Genomic DNA, 19,353 nt, shown 5'->3' with positions numbered 1-19,353 from the left:
TTTATTAGAATTCAAAGGATTTCTACAAATTTCCGAAGATTTCAAGGTATTTAACAGACTTTAAAGAATTCAAGAACATTATTTATATTTCAAAATCTTAAAAGTCATTTAAATTCTACCGAAATACCTTAAAAATTCTTCAAAATTAGGTAAAGTCTCTTAAGTTCATTAAAAAAGTCTTGAACTCTTTCAAATATTTTGAAATCTTTTAAAATTCATTTATAAATTAAAAATGTTTCAAAATCAAATAACTCCATTTAAATCCCTTGCAATTCCTGAAAGTCTGTTTAAATACTTAAAAATATTTTTAAATTACATGAAAATACTTAAGCTCTTTTGATTTTCTCAAAAATCATTTACATGCTTTCTAAGATTTTAAATTATTTACTCACTTTTTAAACTATATTCAATCCATGTTTGGGACATTGCTGGGCTAATAGTCGGCCTAACTTCTTCAGAACTTTCTAAATCCCTTCATGCCGATCTCTGGGCCGACTTTGGCCCAGAGTTAGGCCGGTAGTCGACTGACTTTACACAGTAAAAGTAAATAAAGTTATATTCGACTTAATTTCAGATTTGACATGGATTAAGGAAGTACCTGAATTTAAGTGTGCAAACTATTTTAAATAAAGCACTAACTTTTCTTAAATGAGAAATCAGCATTTTTCTACTGGAATAAAGTAAAGTATTCTCCTAAATTTCAATATTCAGTTCTGAAAGTAAGTTGAAGGTAACCTGAAATAACCTGTAAGGCTTTCGGTACCTAAAATAAAGGAATATACCTTTCCTGAATTTCAGGTTCGTACCTTGCATGCCGTTACAGAACGCTTGCACTACTATACACCTCGTGGCCATTTATTCAAGCCGCATCCTACTCCAATACTCCATGTCTCGTTGGTCAGTGTCGGCTAGGATACTATGTTTCCATCATTCGAGGAGTTTTCGTTTCACGGATTTAAAAAAGTGCTGCAGTAAAATCAGTTCCAGTTATCAGCCAATATTTGGATTATTAAACCCATAAAAATAATTAAGTTATTACCAAAGTTTTTACTTCGCGACGTAAGCGACCTTTCAATACATTACGGAACGCAATTGTCTGAAGATTTTGCATCGCACCTGCCACCAATATACCGTTTCTTCCATCTTTCCTACTCGTACTTTTCCTGGATGTTCTTACAAGTTTGAACCCAACTTGTATATTTTATAAAACGAATAACTATTATATAAGAACAGCTGATGAGTGTCGGTAGGGCTTGAGAAATTCCTGGTTTTTAGTTAGAATATTACCCTTAATTTCAGTCAGGATAGTGTATTAACTTAAGGTTACACTAGCTTTCAGTATTCATATATCATTAATTGAAGAGCGAGCATACCTGAATTTCAGGTCATGGCTCCCTGAATTTCAAATAGTCCCGAGCTCAATTTCAGGAATTTAATTCGCTTAATTTAATGTTCAGATGTCATTCTTAATTTCAGATTGCCTATGCTTCTTTTTGTGACACCTTAAAATAAGCCGAATTTTCGACTTAAATTAAGTACTTTTTTTTGCTGTGTAATCGTTAACGAAAGATGTCCCATAGTTGCCCGATGGTTGGACCATGTTTGGGCCATTGTTGGGCCAAAATTCAGCCTAACTTCTTTAGAACTTTCTAAATCCTTTCATGCTGATCTCTGGGCCGACTTTGGCCCATAGTTGGGCCAGTATTCGGCTTTACTCGTTACCAAAAGATTTCCCATAGTTGCCCTGATAGTTGGTCCATGTTCGGGCCGAAGTTGGGCCAACAGCCGGTCCCACGTTGTCTGCCAACGTTCGCTGTTTAGGTTGGGCCGACATAAATATCTTATAAATATAAAAGGTGGCCCAACTTTGGCTGCCGATCTACGGCGGGCCAAAGTCGTTCCGACTTTGGGCCAACGTACCTGCTCTGGGTGCCGACCTGAATTCGCAACTGGGGTGCTGAATAGTTAGATGCTCCCAGTGCTCCTCAATAACAGAAAGATTCTTGAAATCGCCTAAGCTTTATAGAGTCACATTATTTAAAAATATTACAATATTATATAATAAAAAAATGTATAAATCAATTATTTGTTGCAAGAATGTTTTCTACGAATTTCCATAATTTTACGTTTTTAAAGTTAATTTGCGAGGAATTTCGATAAAAACAACACGATGATTAAGAAATTTTTCTTAAGATTGTTATTGTTGAAATTACAAACAAATTTAATGAATAAATGCATTAGTCAGGAATTTTTCGATAGAAACATTTGGTTTTTTTTCTATTTCAATTATTTTTAAATAAGGAATTTTATGATAATCTTAGAAAAATTCCTAATTTGTTGATTGATATTATTCTTTTTTTAAACAAATTTAGTAAACAGATACATTACTCGGGCATTTATCGGCAGTAAAATTCTTTTTTTTTTTCAATACCAGTCCTTTTAATTGGGAATTTTATGACGTTTTGAGCAACATTTATAATTAGTTGATGGATTTAATGATTTTTTAAAGCAATTCTAATTAAAAAATGCATTAATCAGATATTTGTGGATATAAAAATTCGTTTTTTCGATGTCAACTTTTTAATGAGGAACTCCATAATAGTTTTAGCAAAATTCTTAATTTCTTATCAATTTTACGTTTTTAACAAATTTAATAAACAAATTCATTATTGGGATATTTGTCAACGGAAAAATTCTTTTTTTTTCGATTTTAGACTTTCATTGGGATCTTCATAATAAATTCAGCAGCAGTTATGATTAGTTGATAAATTCTATGATTTTTTAAAACCAATTTAACAATCAAAAGCATTATTAGGGCATCTGTGGACGGAAAAATTCGTTTTTTTTATGCCAGTCTTTTCATTTGGGACCTTCATGATAATTTCAGTAAAATGCATAATTAGTTGATACATTCTAGGATTTTTTCAACAAATTTACTAAATGTATGCATTATTTGGGTATTTGGCAACAAAAGAGTTGTCGAAAATGTAAGAAAAGTCGAAAAATGCTTGATAAATGCATTTGTTTATTAAATTTATTTATAATATTAACAATAATAATTTCACGAAGAAGTTTCTTCATCATTATATTGTTTTTATCCAAAGTTCTTGCAATATAACTTTAAAAAGCGTAAACTTATGGGAAATCGTAGACAACTTGCTTTAAACAAATAATTTTTATATAATAAATTTGCTTGTTTTGTATATAATATTGCAGTATCTTTAACTAACGTTACTCTATAGAACTTAGGGGATTTCAACATAGAAAAACTGGCCATTTTTTTCATCATATTTATTTATTTATAAAAAATTAAAAACCTGATTTAAAATATAAAAAAGATGATTATGATTCTAATTTTAAAATGTATAGGTTATTCACTTTAAAATATTATTGGATAGGAAATTTAAATTAATAAATTTTGAATGCCTAATTCGCGCATGATTTTTTTAAAGGAAATTTTTCAAATAGATTAATTTGGAAAGAGGCTTGACCATTTGGGAAGCTATACTTTGAAACTATTCAGTGGTCGATGCTTTTAAAAATTTTTTTAATTTTGCAGGATTTAAAATTGAGTTTATTATATAGTAAAATAGATACATTTTGAATATGTAGCAGTATTCCATGACTAATTTTGAATGTTTCATTTCCACATTTTTAATTGTGATATTGTGTCACAAATTAACAAAGTTGTTTTATTTTTGTTCCCTGTCGGACTGAAGGAACCAAACGGAGCCTCTACAAAGTACTCCTAAAGACACGATTGGGTCCGCATTCGGTTCCTTTTTAAAAAACTGGAAAAAACAGCAAAATTAACTTTTAAATTGTTGAATTTCGGATTCTACGTTAAAATTCCCTATAGAAGGTCACGGAATAATCGCAATAGTTTTTTGCAATGGTAAAAAGTTAAAAAAAAATACGTATAACGCCTGTTGACTGCTACTTACAGGCGATACGTTTGAAGTGTAGCCGTCAACAGGCGTTATACGTGTTGTATTTTTTCAAACTTTTTACCGTTGCAAAAAAAACTATTGCGATTATTACGTGACCTTCTATAGGGAATTTTAACGTAGAATCCGGATTTCAACAATTTAAAAGATGATTTTGCTGTTTTTTCGAGTGTTTTTAAAAAGGAGCCGAATGGGGACCCAATGGGGTCTTTACGGGTATTTGTAGAGGCTCCATTCGGTTCCTTCGATCCGCCAGGGTTGATTTGAAAATAAAGTTGATAATTTAAAAGATACCTAAATAATAAATACTTACTCTCAAACTTTCCTATTTTTATTTAAGGATTTGTAATGGTTTATTCTGATTATTTGTACATTTCTCCGAGTAACACATCAATTCGACCTCCCAATAATACGAGCTGATCAATTGTGGCCGAAAGCACATCTATCGAAATGAAGTAGGTTATGTGCACTCAATGTTACGGGCACATTTGACGTCGACGGACGGGCCAACTCTTGACCACAGTTGCGCCGACTGCACTTTCACGGTCTTTTTATAACAATGAACAAGAGTTTATCTGACGGTCTGCTCATACTCGGGCCAAGGTTTGACTGACCGTCGGGTGCATCAAGGGTACTTATGACAATCCGACTGCTGCATCCAGAGTAAGACAGACTGCATTATTGGGGTCGTACCGAGCAATCTGGCACAATTTATCCGATTGTCGTACCATAGTTTGGCCGACGGTCGGCTTTTCGCTCGCAGCCGAGGTCCGTCGCCAACGCCGGTACGACCATGGCAGCTTGAAAACATCTTATATATCGGCCCAACTCTGGTTACCATAATAGGGCCGACTTTGGGCTGATGGTCAAGCTCTGGTATCCGACTGAATTTCGCACCTGGGTACATTTCAGCATACGTGGGTGGACAAAATGCAATCAACTGATAAATATAATAGGATTAAAATTTTTCTGATATTTTAAGATATCTAGTACAAGTAATTAGTTTAGCAAAATTTGAGAACCGCACATTTTGAGGAAAGTTAAAACTTTTTCCCAATTATCAAATTTAGCAAATTTTAATAAAATAATAAATATGTTCTTATGATGATTTTTAGTGTTTAAAATCATATATTGCATTATTTTTATGGTAATCAGACAGAAACAAATTAATTAAAGCAATTTTTATAAAGTGTATGCTTTTTTTAGAACGTTGCGAACTTCATTTAAATACTGAAACGTGTCATAAATTTTTTTATTATGCAGCCATCTCAAAAATTAGGGAAGCTTTTATTTTTCGTGAAATCTTGAATTTATGCCAAAAGGTTGGCCTGAAGATCTGGTGCTCGGGAAAAGACTTTTTTATTATGCCAGTAGTAAAAAATTTATTTATTTTTTATTACACAGCTGATGGTAGGGTCTTTTTAAGGACCAAGCCAGCGAATTGTACCTTGTGTTATTGATTGTTTCTAGAATATATAGTCAATGGTGTCAGGAATCAGGTGGGGATGTCATGTTCAATGTCGATGGCCCCACTGGGACCGTAGGGGACCATCGACTCAATAATGTCATCGAATGTACCGATGTTGAATACATTTTCAATGTACGTAATTCACATGAATGCCAAGGACTTTATAGACATGTTTACTGATACCTCCTTCCACAAGTTTATCAAATTCCTTTCAATTAATTGCCGAAACTATCTTATATGTTGAAAATTTTATTATAATAGAAATCACATGCAAATTAATTTCATAATTATATACATGAGTGAAAACCGCGATAATTCATTCTGCGATTCCGATATTCTGACTATTTAGATACAAAGTAAATTAGATGTAATTTGTATTTGATCGCATAAAACTAATTTCGTAATTAATATCCTCAAATCAAAAATTCATATAATTAATTTTGAATAATATTTAAGCTTTTTTGTAGGTGGAACAATAAAAATGTAATGATAGATTCAAATTGTACTTGATTGTGTGTAGAGGTTGATAGAAAAAACGTTTTAAGTGATAATTAAGGTGGTTCAAATTTATTCTTGTACAAAATTCGCTTTTTGTTGACCCCCCCCCCCTCCCATTTATTGGTTTTCATGGAAAAGAAAATCCGTAATTCTTTTCAAGATTAAAATTTTGTCCTCGGGCTTTTGCAATTAAAATGGGAGGTTTTAAGTGGGAAAAATAAGTATTTATTATTAACTTTTTATTAATTGAAGTATAGACGCGTCTTAAGGAATTTTCAAGTAATAATATATTCCCAATGATTTTTAATTTTTAATCCCACAATAGCCTTTTATGATATTCGGAAAATGCCCCAAAAAATAGCAGTTTTATATCAATTTCCTGCTAAGGATGATATTTATCAGAATTTTTTCAACGTCATTAAATTTCAATCGATAAGTTACGAGTTTCCAATGATTTTTCAACAATAATTTTAAATTCTTTAAACAATTTTTTGTCTTCTGTAGGTCACGAAAAGTTATTATCTTTCGACATAAATGAAATAAACTTGACGAATATCAAGAGCAGTACTTTTTTAGCGAATGGCAAGAGTTATATTTACTTTTTAAACATATATTCAGTAATTATTTGAACAACTAATAATAATTTACTTGTGCCTTTCTACAGGGAAGTTGGGAAAAAGTTTAGTTGCGTGGAATCTCTTACATTATGCCCCTTATCATTCATTATTTCCTTATCTTAGAACGTATGCGATATATTTTTTTAACAACAATAATTTTCTGAAACAATTAAATTTAATTTCCCTTAGAGCAACTGAACTTAATTAAACAATATAGGACATGCATTCTGAGGTAAGGAAATACTGAATAATAAGCGACATAGTGTAAGAGATTCGAAAAAACTAGACTTTTCTCCACCTTCACCATGAAGAGGCCTAAGCGAGTGATTATTAATTGTTTAAATATTCGTTCATATTTTTATAGAAACAAATGTTACTCTTTAAAATTCGTTAATTGAGTGAATAAATGCACAAAAGAATATCTTTTCACGATTTACAGGAAACAAAATGGTTTAAACCAATAAAAATTGTTTGAATAATTGCTAAACGTTCTTAAGAAAATAGTCTTAAAATTTGTTAAATGTGTTAATGAATTCTATAAAATCATAAATTTTGCACTTTTTAGGGGGAAAAAGTGTTCAAACCAATTAAATTGGTTTCAATGATTACAAAATATATTTTAAAATATATTACTTCCAACAATCGTAAATTGTTTTATTAATTTCAGGAAATAATAACTTTTTAAGATTTTAAGGAGGAAAGATTGTTTAAATAAATGAAAATTGTTTGTATAATTACCAAATTTGTTGAACAGAAAGTACTAATCTTGTAACTTTATATAATTTATTATTAAATAATTACAGGAAATAAAACTTGTTTAAGAAAATGAATATGGTTTTTAAACAATGGAAAATTAATTAAATAGTACATGGAAACTCTTCACTTACCAATAAAAAATTATTTTTGTGGAAATAATTCAAAAAAATATCGTCTTTAGCATGAATTTGATAAAAAAGTGCTATTTTGCTTTTTTGGGGGTATTTTCGTGGCATCATGAAAGGGGATTAGCGTGCCAAAATTGAAAGTTATTGGATGGAAATTATTTCTTGAACTTCTTTTTTCCATTTTTTTGAAAAGAAGAAAGCAAAAGTACGGATTTTCATTTTCCGTAAAACGAACAAATTAGGGGCTTTAAACTAGGTCATAATTAACATGTAATCGTGACAAATTTTGCTACAGACTGTCGTTAATAAACAAAAACACGAATAATTTAATTTTATTATGTTGGCAACTTGCTTATTTCTTTCAAAGTTCTTTGCTTGGTTGTGCTTTTTAGTTTTTGCTCGCCACCTAAAGGCAAAAAAATTACTTTGATACACAAGCCTAACCTTTCAACAAATTTGTTACCTTGTGCCAAATGCCATTTCTTATAAAAACACATCAATTGTATTTTCGATGAAAATTAAGTGAATTAATGAGAAAGTTTTGAAGTCAAGAGTTTTACAAATTGAAGGAACCGGTGAAAAAAATTGAAAGCAATTTAATTTTTAAAAAAATGATAATCTGCGAGCATACACAATTTTCCTTGCCATCTCATAAAGATATATTATTCAATTAAAAAATAGTAAGTAAGTGGTAAAAAAGACTGACTATATCATTTATTTTTTCTATTGCTACTCAAAGAAAAGTACGACAAAATTTTTGCTTCAAGCCCAGTCACTGTAGGGCAGTCAATTGTAGGGCTTCTAGAGAACATCTAAAGAATAATTCAGTGTATTAGTTATATGGTTTTTGACGCCACATATCCACGGCCTGGGTCAAAATTCTTCGACTTATCTTCGACTTGAATAGCCCCCAATCAAGACATGCTGAAGTCGAAAAGTTCTACTTTAACATGTCTAAGTTTTGAGACGAAGTCAGACTAACAAAAAGGGTCATTCTGACTGTCATACCCGGGTGGAGATTAAACTCGGGGGCTGGCCATTTTACGGCTGGAAAGCCGGGAGCTGGCCGGGGAGCCCGACTTTAAGTCGGGCTGTGGCCGCGGTTTCTGGTCTGAATCCGGCCAGCATTGTCACGCTGCGCTCGCCAGCGTCCACCCATGGAGTTTATACTATTTTACAATGTTTAAGAATGTTATAAAATGTAAATTTTTTATGAACATTTGCAATTTTTCATAAAGATGGAACTTACAATGTTTCTTGAAAAAAATTTAAATCACATATTTTTCAGAAATTTTGAAATGTGCGTAAAGTAATTTTAAAATCACGCCAAAAAACTCTTTGTTTCGAGGCTATTGTCAATTTCTTTTTATATTGTATATTAGGTATATTGTATATTGTTGTATATTGTATATTGTATATCAGGTATTTATATATATGTCTGAGCATTCGATCATAAGATTTGTCCGATCAAAGCCCAGTCAGCCCCCGACTGAGGGTTTGACATACATTTTGCCTAGCGAGTTTCCGACCAGTGCACGGCTAGGCTCTTTAAAAAACAAACATAGCCCGACCAGTCCCCGACCAGAAACCTTGTTTTACTAGGGCTAACCCGGGCTATTTCCACACGGTTAATAGCTAATCTTTCTTAATGATTAAACAATCTTGTATATCTTTATACAATATATGTATTCAATTAATTTACTTACAGATTTTCATTTGTGTTATACTTGTTTGGCTTGTCTTGAGAGAAGTAAACGTCGTCTTACCTCTCGTCTTATTTCTCGACTCAGTTTTGAGACGCAGACAGACATCGATGTCTTGGAGACGAACTCAAGACATCGCCAAGTCGAATTCAAGTCGTAGCATTTTTACTCGGAGGTGCCACGAAAAGTATTTCTAATTCCAAAACTGTCAACTATACACGAAATCTACACCTTTGAACACGCTCATTTCTTTTTTTTTTTTTTTTTTTTGTTAAAAATGATTATTTTTGGTCGAGTGAAATAATAATCGGTCTAAAAATCTCAGTTTCATTTATTAGTTATTTCCAGTATTTTATCATATTCCTCCAGAGAAGCCCACGTCTTTTCCTTTACAAATTTTCAGTCTACGTTACCTTCATTTTTATATTGCATATCTTGATATCTTAGATTTATTGTTTAACCAATTTCTTTTGTTCGAAAAAGTGTGTTAAATAAATTTAGGGATAAAGATTGTTTTGTGGTGATAAAGACTCATCTTCTAAGCAATACGTATCATTGTACTGTAAATAAGCACAAAATAACTGTTCAAACAATTCATGAACATAAAAAATAAAATGTATGCTTTCAATAATCCCTAGTTGTAATATTTGTTAGCAAAAAAAGAGAATATTTTCCAAATTTCATGGAAATGTATCGTTCAAACGAATTTAATATTGTTAGCAGCATAAAAGTTTGTTAAAAAATAAAGTGGACTTATCGAAAACGTATAATGTATCTTAAAAATCAACTTTGATTATGATTCTGTGAGAAAATGACAGACTTTTTGAGAAAAAACAATTATTTATGTTAACAATATTCATTTAAATAATTAAAAATTACTTTAAAATATTTCTAATTATTTTACTAGGCCAATAATAATAACTTTTGGTAAAAAAAAACGAGATTAAAGTACTCAAAGGTCTAGATTTCGTGCAGAATTGACAGTTTTTGACTTAAGGGATACTTTTCAAGGCACCGTGAGGATGCATGTAGTGACCAATCCATATGATTGATACATTGAAAAGTATCTTTGTTGAAAAGTCTTTTAAAAGTCCTCAAATTTTCTCGTAATATTTTTACAAACCCAAAGAAGTTGTTTCAACAATTCAAAAATTTGTTTTTTTCCCATGTATTTGACATAAGAATTAACAAAAATATGCAATTTTCTCGCACTTGGATCCTAATTTGGGCAATCTTTGCCCTCCAGAAGAAAAACAAATTTGCCACTTAATTTTTGCATCATCTTAGTGTACCAAGTGAAACAGGTGGTTGGTACTGAATTTAAAAATAAATGGTGTGGTTGCGAAGAAAGGAGGTTATGCGAGAAGAGAATGTGGCTGGTAGAAGAACGTATGATTTAGGATAAAGGGAAAGATGTAAGAAGGATGGAATGTGTGAGAAGGGCTGACTACTCCAAGTGGTAGTTAGTGGACAGGTGACACGAAGTGAAGCTATGGAGTGACGAGACGGTTATGTAGAAAGAGATAAGGTTGGTGCGGTTTTAAAAGTGGGAGCTCAAAGGGGTAGATGATGGGAGCTAATGGGTATATAAGCTGCGGGAAGTGTTAGAAAGTGAAGAGAGGGGTATATGTAAGGCGATAATTTTGAGGTCAATTAAGTGTGGTGTATGTATAATAGAGTTTCAGGCAAAGAGAGGGATGAATAAATGACGATAAGGTTAGGTTATATTAAAGAGGATAAAATTGTATAAAGGATAGAGCTAAATGTAATATGGTTTAAGGATAATAGAAGAAGAAGGATAGGGAGAAGATCAAGAGAGGATGTGTAGGCGAATTGAGAGGAATATGGGATTTGATATGATTGGGATGAGTAAAATAAGGGATAATCGGGTTAGGGGGAAAGAAGGAGAATTAAACGAATGAGGATGAAAAGAGGAAGTGGAGGTGAAAAAAAAGCTATATGGGAAGCGGGAATGTGGCAGTGAATTAAAGAGGGGCAAATGGGGTAATCATAAAGGGGGATATATGAATGAAAGATGGTGTAAGGGTGAGAGGGGATGAAGGATGAAAAGGATGGATGAGATAAGAAGATAAAAAGTAGGTGTGGTGATAAAGAGAATGGCTAATATTGGGGGGGGGGGGGTAATAAAAAGATAGAGAAGTGGTGCCAGTATGTCAAATGAAAAGAAGAAAATGGGGATAAGAGTTTATGAGGAATCAAAATAGGTAGTGGGTAGAGGTGCAGATAGGATGAAAAGGGAAGGGACAGGGATATAAGGGAAGGTTGAAGCTGGGATTAGTGAGAGTTTCACCAAATGTCGACACCTCCATATGTTAAAAAAGAATATCAAGATAGAAGAGGAGGTATATGCTTATAGGTATAGGGGGGTGAGCGTGGGGAATAATATAGTTTATTCCCTTCAGTTGATTTAGGATTATTTTTCATTTTGAAAATTGTATGCACAGGATAACGAATTATGAATCTCATCTCCTGGAATCCAACTTTGATACATATTCAAATTTTTTATTTTCACAAAGCGTAAATAGCAAGTGATTCATAGCTCGAAATTCATGATCGTAACCCTACAGAGGATTCATTATTGTTCGTGGGAACATGCTCGTTATTGGTCATGCTCTCGTTTTGCAGGAGCAGTGGTTTGGTTCTGTTAACTTTATTGTTAATATTGAAGTTTGAAATCCAAAACTTACAAAGCAATCCTACAGTTATGTTTCTGTTTCAATAACTATAGTCACATGGGATATTGTTGACTCAGCCCTACGGTACATGGAGTCATGGAAATTTGGTTCGCTTGTAAATAGAAGCCGAGAGACTATTCGGCAGTAACATTGAATATATTGCTTCCCAATCTTGGTTAATGAAAAAACGTCCTCTTTTATGAGGGTTTAAAAAAATTTCAAAATCTTTATATCCAGTTATTTGTTTATCTAGAGTAGTAAATATTTATCGCAATTTTTTCATCAGCTGGATAATGAAGTTTTTAAAATAAAAAAGCCAGCGAAAAAATAACATAAAATATATCCCCCTCTTTTAAGTGAATCCATAAAATTTAAATTTTTCGGTTCAATCGATCCATTCGAAGTAAATTTATCTGCTATAAAGTCGAAACATTCGAATGGATGACTTTGATCAAGCTTCTGCTAAATAGATGGCTGCACTGGAATTACGTGTTGCCGAATTTATCGTGAGCAAAATAAATCACGTGTTTATATGAATGTAAAACCGTAACTTGTCATAGATCCGCACTGATTTAAAAGCATATATATTTTGAATTCACTTTTTAAGTCACCATATTCATTATTTAAATTCTATTGCAATATTTATGATGATGGAATATTCCTGAGCACATAGTTCCTGATATTGTTCTGAAGCAAAAATGTTTAGTCCTTTTTTGGGGGATAGAAATCTCTTCATCTGTGCTTGATTTGTTTTTCGCCATCTTCTGCAAATGACAAACTTATTTTTAATGAATTCGTGCGAATTATTTCAGATGGATGCCCTGTCAGTTGAAAGTGGAGCAGAATATCTGCAGCTGTGACTACGATGGAATAATTCTGGTGTCAGGAAGTTCTCCAGGATTTGATGAGCCTGAACCCTTCAAGACGGTACTTTGCGCGGCAGCTCAAATCGATGCAGCTCTTGGCACGATTGGTGCAGTATTGTCACTCAATTTACCAGCTAAAAGGCTTATTTACAGCCCTACAGGCCCTTTGAACTTGGATTATCATGACGTACGAAGCTTCGGTGAGGCTGCAACGAAGGGAATCAAAAGGTAATCCCACTGAACTACCTCCTTAACTTTTCCTTTCACCGACTTAAGAAGTTAATTTAATTTTTAAACTTAAAATCTTTAAAAAGATATTTTTTAATTGAGTCTACTATCTTACGTTCCAACTATAAAAAAGTTACCTGCTAACAAATGAAATAAAGCTGATAAAACAGATCTTAGGTTCATTTCGCACTTTACAATAAATTTCAATTTTCAAATATTTATAAATTTTTTTATTTAAACTTGCTGAATTTGTGGAGTTTCAAAAGACGATTTTCAACTCCCAACTGTTCAAAATGGGAAAATAGCGGGATTCTAATCGTGATAATTATTATACATAATAATCAACGATTTAATGATTGTGCCTACATTGAAATTCCTATGCTTCCGCTCTCTGTTCAGATGTTTTTTGTCTAGCCTTTGACATCTAATCAAATAATTTTCTTCAAGGTGAAGTTATTTCCATTGATTTTCAAGTTAATAATTTTACCCTTTAGGTTAAAATGACTTTATTTGAAGAGCCTAATGTAATAATGCTTCAATTTTTTAACGAATTTTAAATTTCTTGATACTCTTTTAATATCAATAAGAAAATTGTTATTTTCATTTCAGTTATGATAGGGCTCTTCATGCTCTTCCTATTGAACATTAACATTATTAATAACCTGCATTTTTTTGATCGCCGGGAAAGGGTCGAATGATTCAACAATTTTAAATTGAAATCTTCCCAAATCAATAGTAGTTTTTAATTCAAACATTAAAAATATTCAGACAATTTCACTATTAAATCTTTCCAAATTGCAACATTTGATATTGAAAGCCTTCATAGTCTATTTTATGTTTAATAATTTTAGATCTTAATATTCTTAATGATTTCGTTTCAATTTTAATGAGTTTCAAATTTAACGACTTTAGATTTAAATAGTACCAAATTTTTGTTTTAATTTTCAACAAAGACAATCGTCTATGGGTTTATTTTAAGCCATTAAATTGTAAGTTGAAAGATTTGATAATTGCACAATTTCCAGTTACAGAGATTTGAGATTAAACAATATTTAATTATATGTCTCCAAAATAAATTTAAAAAAATTTAAAATTAAAAAAATAATTTGTCATATTCAAGCCTAAAAAATGAGAAGATTTTAAAATTAGGCATTGAAGATTAAATTAGTTCTTATTTGAAAATGTTACAAAATATTGGGAATTTTAAACTCATCTAGAAAAGGAAAAATAATTTCGAATTTCAAGGTTTAAACTTGTACAATTTTTATAATGAGAATCAGCGATCTTGAATTGCATTCTATTATTTGATTTTTTATTCTCAGTTTAATATCTTAAAAGTATCCAACTTTTACCTGAATTTTAAAAAAAATGAACATTGTAAAATTGAAACATATTGGACTTTAATTTTGTAAGAATGTCTAATAATTCTAAATGAAATGTTAAAAAGTAAACGATGTTAAATTGAAAAGTTAAACATTTAGTTCTTTAATGGGTTCTGAAGTGAAACCCTTTAATAGCCCTCCCTTCTATAGCCCTTCCGAGATTCTAGGCCGTGCCACAGGTAGGTGTAACAGGAGCTGCTCGGGGTGAGCGGGGTCTGCGCTTGTCACTCAGGCGAGCACATAGGTGTGAGCAAACAAAAGCGGCGCGGTCTATAGTGAGTTAGTTCCCACCCACCGTCAGCCTCAAAATCGGCGCTATAGTACAGTTTCAATGTATCTGAAATTGAGACCTAATTAATTGATTTTTTTATGATGCTTACCATTTTCGAGTTCTGAGTATTCAGGTTGAACTCTGAATTAAAAATTTTTCCCTTTCATAAGTTTGTATGTTTAAATTGTCGATGTTTCCCATTTAACGATTTCACCAATAGTAATTTTTTTCATCTCGCTCAGCTACAGCGATACGGTTTGCGTATTTTACCCCTACCATAATTATTGAAGCAATATTACTGCTTCAGTCATATGTTCTAATAGATATTTCTAAACAAAGGATAGCTGCGTCACACAGAATTTGGTTGGGGTAAATCAACCATACCCATGGCTCTCAGCTGCATCTCCCATAATTTCGTTGAAAATTATTTTTTAAACATACACAAAAAAATATAAATCGTCTTTGTTTTACATTGCGTTGAAATATTTTCACGAATTGGGTTACAAAGTTCCATACAATTCAAAGGCCGGCTTGACGTAACCTCAATTGAAAGGCAGGGTATACGAAAAACGTAAAATAGTTCTATAAAATCTAAACTTGTAGCTAAAATATAGTCTATATCGAAGAAGTTTTGAAACCAATTTTTCGCCGAAAAAAATTTAATCTTTTGCATTATTACTTTATACTTTAATATTTGTTTACATGTTGGAGTACAAAATTATTTTGTATTACACAATCACTACACTTTTTATAATCGCACGCTATGAAAATTTTTATTTGTCGCGGGTTCGAACCCTTAAATATTTTGCATTCCTAACGCCCAAAGACTCGCGGATAACCTAGCTTCGAGTATAAAGAAAAAAATCTGAAATATGTCCTACAGCTGTGCAGGACCGTCTGCAAATTTTTGCAACCCATTCTATAAAAAATGTTGTGAAGCTTATAATAATATATTTACATTATAATAATTTTAGAAATATTACAAATTATTATTGGATATTTTATGTAATTAAAGAAGATTTTAAATAAATTAAAAAATATTTCAAGATATTTTGAAAGATTTTAGAGAAATCAATATTTATTTTAAGAAATCTAATCGATTTTAAATGATTTCTAAAAATTTATAACGATTTTAAGAGATTTAACAGACTTTAAAGAATTCAAGAACATTATTTATATTGTGAAATTACTTTGAATTCTTAAAACTCATTTAAATTCTACTGAAATTCCTTAAAAATTCTTCAAAATTACTTAAAATCTCTTAAATTCTTTTAAAATATTTTGTACTCTTTATATATTATAAAATCTTTTGAAATTCAATTATTAACTTAAAAATTTTTTAATCAAATAAGTCCTGAAAATCTGTTTTAATACTTAAACATATTTTTAAATTACATGAAGATCCTTAAACTTTTTTGAATTTTTTTAAATATGAAAATTGTGAATAGGATTGAAAATAATGAATACAAAATATTTTATAATTATGTAAATAAATGTACAATTAAAGTTTTTAATTAGTATTCAAGCTATTGCGAGACGAAGAGATCTTTTAAGGCCACAATATAGTGAAGGTGTTGTTCTCAGAATGGCATAACCCCTGTTATAAGTGGATTAAATTGCCTGTATGTATTGCATAGCGTAACGGCGAAGATCGTAAAGCCTTGTGATTCCCCTTTCTCGAGGCTAAAATAAATCCCTAGCTTACAGAGTGTTCCGGAAATAAATAAATATCCTTCAAAAGCTTTGGTATAGACTCAAAAGAAGATAAAAGGTCCAATAAACCTCATACAGTCCTTAGGCGGGAATCCTATTGACAGAACAATCCCCAGTGGTAAAAAATCATATCAGTACCATTTATTTTACTTACAAAAAATAGCTGTAAATGACAATAAATGGTACCAGAAGAATTGGTAGGTGGACTTGTACAAATAGGTTTCTCGATTGCCAGGAAACGTACGAGCTATCGCTTTTCATGTCCATGACACTTTATAAAAACTTCTTTATTATATGCTATATATTCATGTATTCATTTAAATATTTATACCAATGCTGTTTCTAGTTTTTTCATTAAATATCAAATGTTTAAAATTATATTGATATATTTATAGGATCTTAAAATTGAATTTAAAGATTTTATAAATAGTTTTGTAAAGTGCGACTTATGTCATGTGAAGCACTTTTATTTAACTTTAGGATACAAAATCTTTTTAAAATTTAGTGTGTTAGGAACAAAAGGACAGCTTTTATTGAATTACGGAAATGTGTTTTGATAAATATTCATGTCAGGGTGAATCATTCAGATATTTATGTTTATGTTCGATGTACAGTCGCTAGTATCACGCAAGTGTATGCTTTATGAGTCTAAATATTAAATGTGCATATTCATTATTCAGGAAAATGCAGAGCTTTTATTGTTATTGAGTTATTGAAATCACAATTCCACATCTTTATACTAAATCATGATTTTAGCGACAAACATTTTATTTTTGCTTCTAATGGTTTTGGATAGAGGTGTGTTGCAATATTTTTAAAACATTTATATAAAATGTTTTCCTAATTGATATTTTTCATTAATTAAAAATGATATTTAGTGTTTTTTATTGCAATTATTATAAAACATTTCGTTGGAAAGGTTTTCATGTACAGAAAAAGGATAGGAGTGCCATCAAGCCAAAAGAAAATTTCTTTAAAAGCAGGTATAGAATTATTTTGAATTTAATATAATTCAGAATTATTACTCAGAATATTTAACATTTTATTCTTTCAATTACACCATATCTTGTCAAGGATAGAATGGTAAAAAAAGAATTTCGGAAGTATAATTTTCGTATATTTTAAGAGCAAAATATATATGAAAAAGTAGATTAAGGAAAGAAAACATTGTCGAATAATGTGTAATCATGCCTTAATGTTTACGCAGCCTGTAAAGTATTTCAAGAAAAAAAGATCTTCTGTATACTCATCTGACACTTATTTATTTTGTAGTTTATGAATCTGGGAGCAATTCCCAAAAAGGATTAAAACCAATTATGACTAGCTTTTGTAGTGTTCGCGTTCTTTGTCATTTAAAAGTAATGTCCCCTCTGCTCTATGAGGGTGGATATCTAGGATTGTAGGGGCTGGTCATCCAAGATCGGTGTAGTCAAGTTGGGCAAATCTCCTTCTGGTAGTTCGTGAGCCATATCCCGGCAAAGACTCTTCGAGGAACGGATTAGCAGGATTAGAAGCGTTACTTGGACGGGCTGAGGTCACTATCTCGGTCAGTATATAATTCTGAAATTAAAGTGAAATGTTTGAATGCAGGTTAAATATCATTTTGCACATTTAAATTAAATTTATGAATCAAATTATTATGTCGAAATGCTGGATTTATTTGTACTATCAATTTTTCATCAGAAGAACGTCATTGTGACATGCTAATTTTTTATGAAAAGATTTTCTTCCAAGATAAACTAAACAAAATACCAAATAAAATGATAAAAAATAAATATAAATATATATAAAAAAAATTAAAATAAATCAAATACTAAATCCAATGCATGCTTCCACGCTTGAAAAGATAGAAAAAGCGGCCTGAAAAATATTCAGTTGTAATTATAGAAAATATAGACGTAGGACATATTGCATCAACGACACATTGTATATTTAATGTTTTTATATTGACTTGTCAGTGATTACTTTTCGACAACAGTACACCCTTACAAAGCGCTTAGTGTTCGGGACCGAGGTCCTCACTAAAAGCGCCCGCTTAGTGAAACCACGCCCCTGAGGATTGGCGGGAAATATCTGTCACGTTTATTACGCTTAAAAATATTCTAAAATTCAAAAGCCCCCCCCCCCCTGAAATTAAAATAACTCGTCAAGGTCATGAAAATTAAAGGTACTGCGGTAATCTTGTATGTGCTTGAAATTTAAAAAGAACAGAAGTAAAAGAATGAAAGCCTCTCTGCGAACAATCTTCATGCGGCAAACATAACGTGTAATTGTACCTATTATATTAACTGCGAACATAATGTAGAGACGTTCTTATCTTGATTTTAGGGACAATTGTTGAATATTATTATTAACTAGCAACTATACATGTGCTGCAGCTTTTGGGAACGTTTATTGCCAATTAATAATATACAGATTTAGAACAAGATTACTATGATCCCAATTTTATATTGTACAAAAACTTAATTTGAAAAGCATGATTTTATTTTTCATGCAAAATTTGTTAATTTTTTATAGAGTAATATGAAAAAAAGTTTGGAGAATTGTAAAACTATCTGAAAAATATTAATTTCATAATACTTTTTAGATATTTTTCAATTGTGGAAATATCAATTTAGATCTATTATAGACTGCAACAGTTAAATTTTAAACATATATATCTGTATTTAATTAGTGATTTTAAATGTTTTATTCCTTTGATTATTTTTCGATTCTTTAAATTATATATATTTTTTGAAATTTTTTGAATTGCTCGGAATACTTTGAAATCCCTTCAAATTCTTTCGAATTCTTTTAACTTCTTTGAAATCTTCTGAATTCCTCTGAATTCTCTGATATATCTCAATTCATATAAATTCTCTAAATCATTTCAATTCTTTTAATTCATCTAAATTTCTCAATTCCTTTCATTATTTTGAAATACTTGGAATTGGCGGAATTCTATAAATTATCTGAATTCTTATAATTCTTATAATTCCGGGAATTCGTAGACTTTCTTTAAATGTAAAAATTTCCTAAATTTTAAGGACTTCCAAAAATGCAAAAAATGTAGAAGGATTTGTAGTGAGCAGAAATTTCAG

The 19,353-nt window shown here is 31.1% G+C and overlaps 1 protein-coding gene across 3 annotated transcripts in view; it reads left to right on the top strand.

Moving 5' to 3' along the window:
* The window catches only part of LOC117167932 (putative aminopeptidase W07G4.4), a 75,753-nt gene that overhangs the window by 24,331 nt on the left and 32,069 nt on the right, over positions 1-19,353 (top strand). For all 3 annotated transcript variants that reach the window (XM_033353180.1, XM_033353181.1, XM_033353182.1), the window contains exon 3: positions 12,626-12,907. In XM_033353180.1, coding sequence (XP_033209071.1) covers positions 12,626-12,907 — 282 coding nt within the window. The remainder of the gene's footprint in view (positions 1-12,625; positions 12,908-19,353) is intronic.

This window comes from Belonocnema kinseyi, chromosome 2 (assembly GCF_010883055.1).
Source record: "Belonocnema kinseyi isolate 2016_QV_RU_SX_M_011 chromosome 2, B_treatae_v1, whole genome shotgun sequence".
Lineage (NCBI taxonomy): Eukaryota > Metazoa > Arthropoda > Insecta > Hymenoptera > Cynipidae > Belonocnema > Belonocnema kinseyi.
The sequence above is the reverse complement of the archived record's forward strand: the minus strand, read 5'-3'. Positions and strand labels throughout refer to the sequence as shown.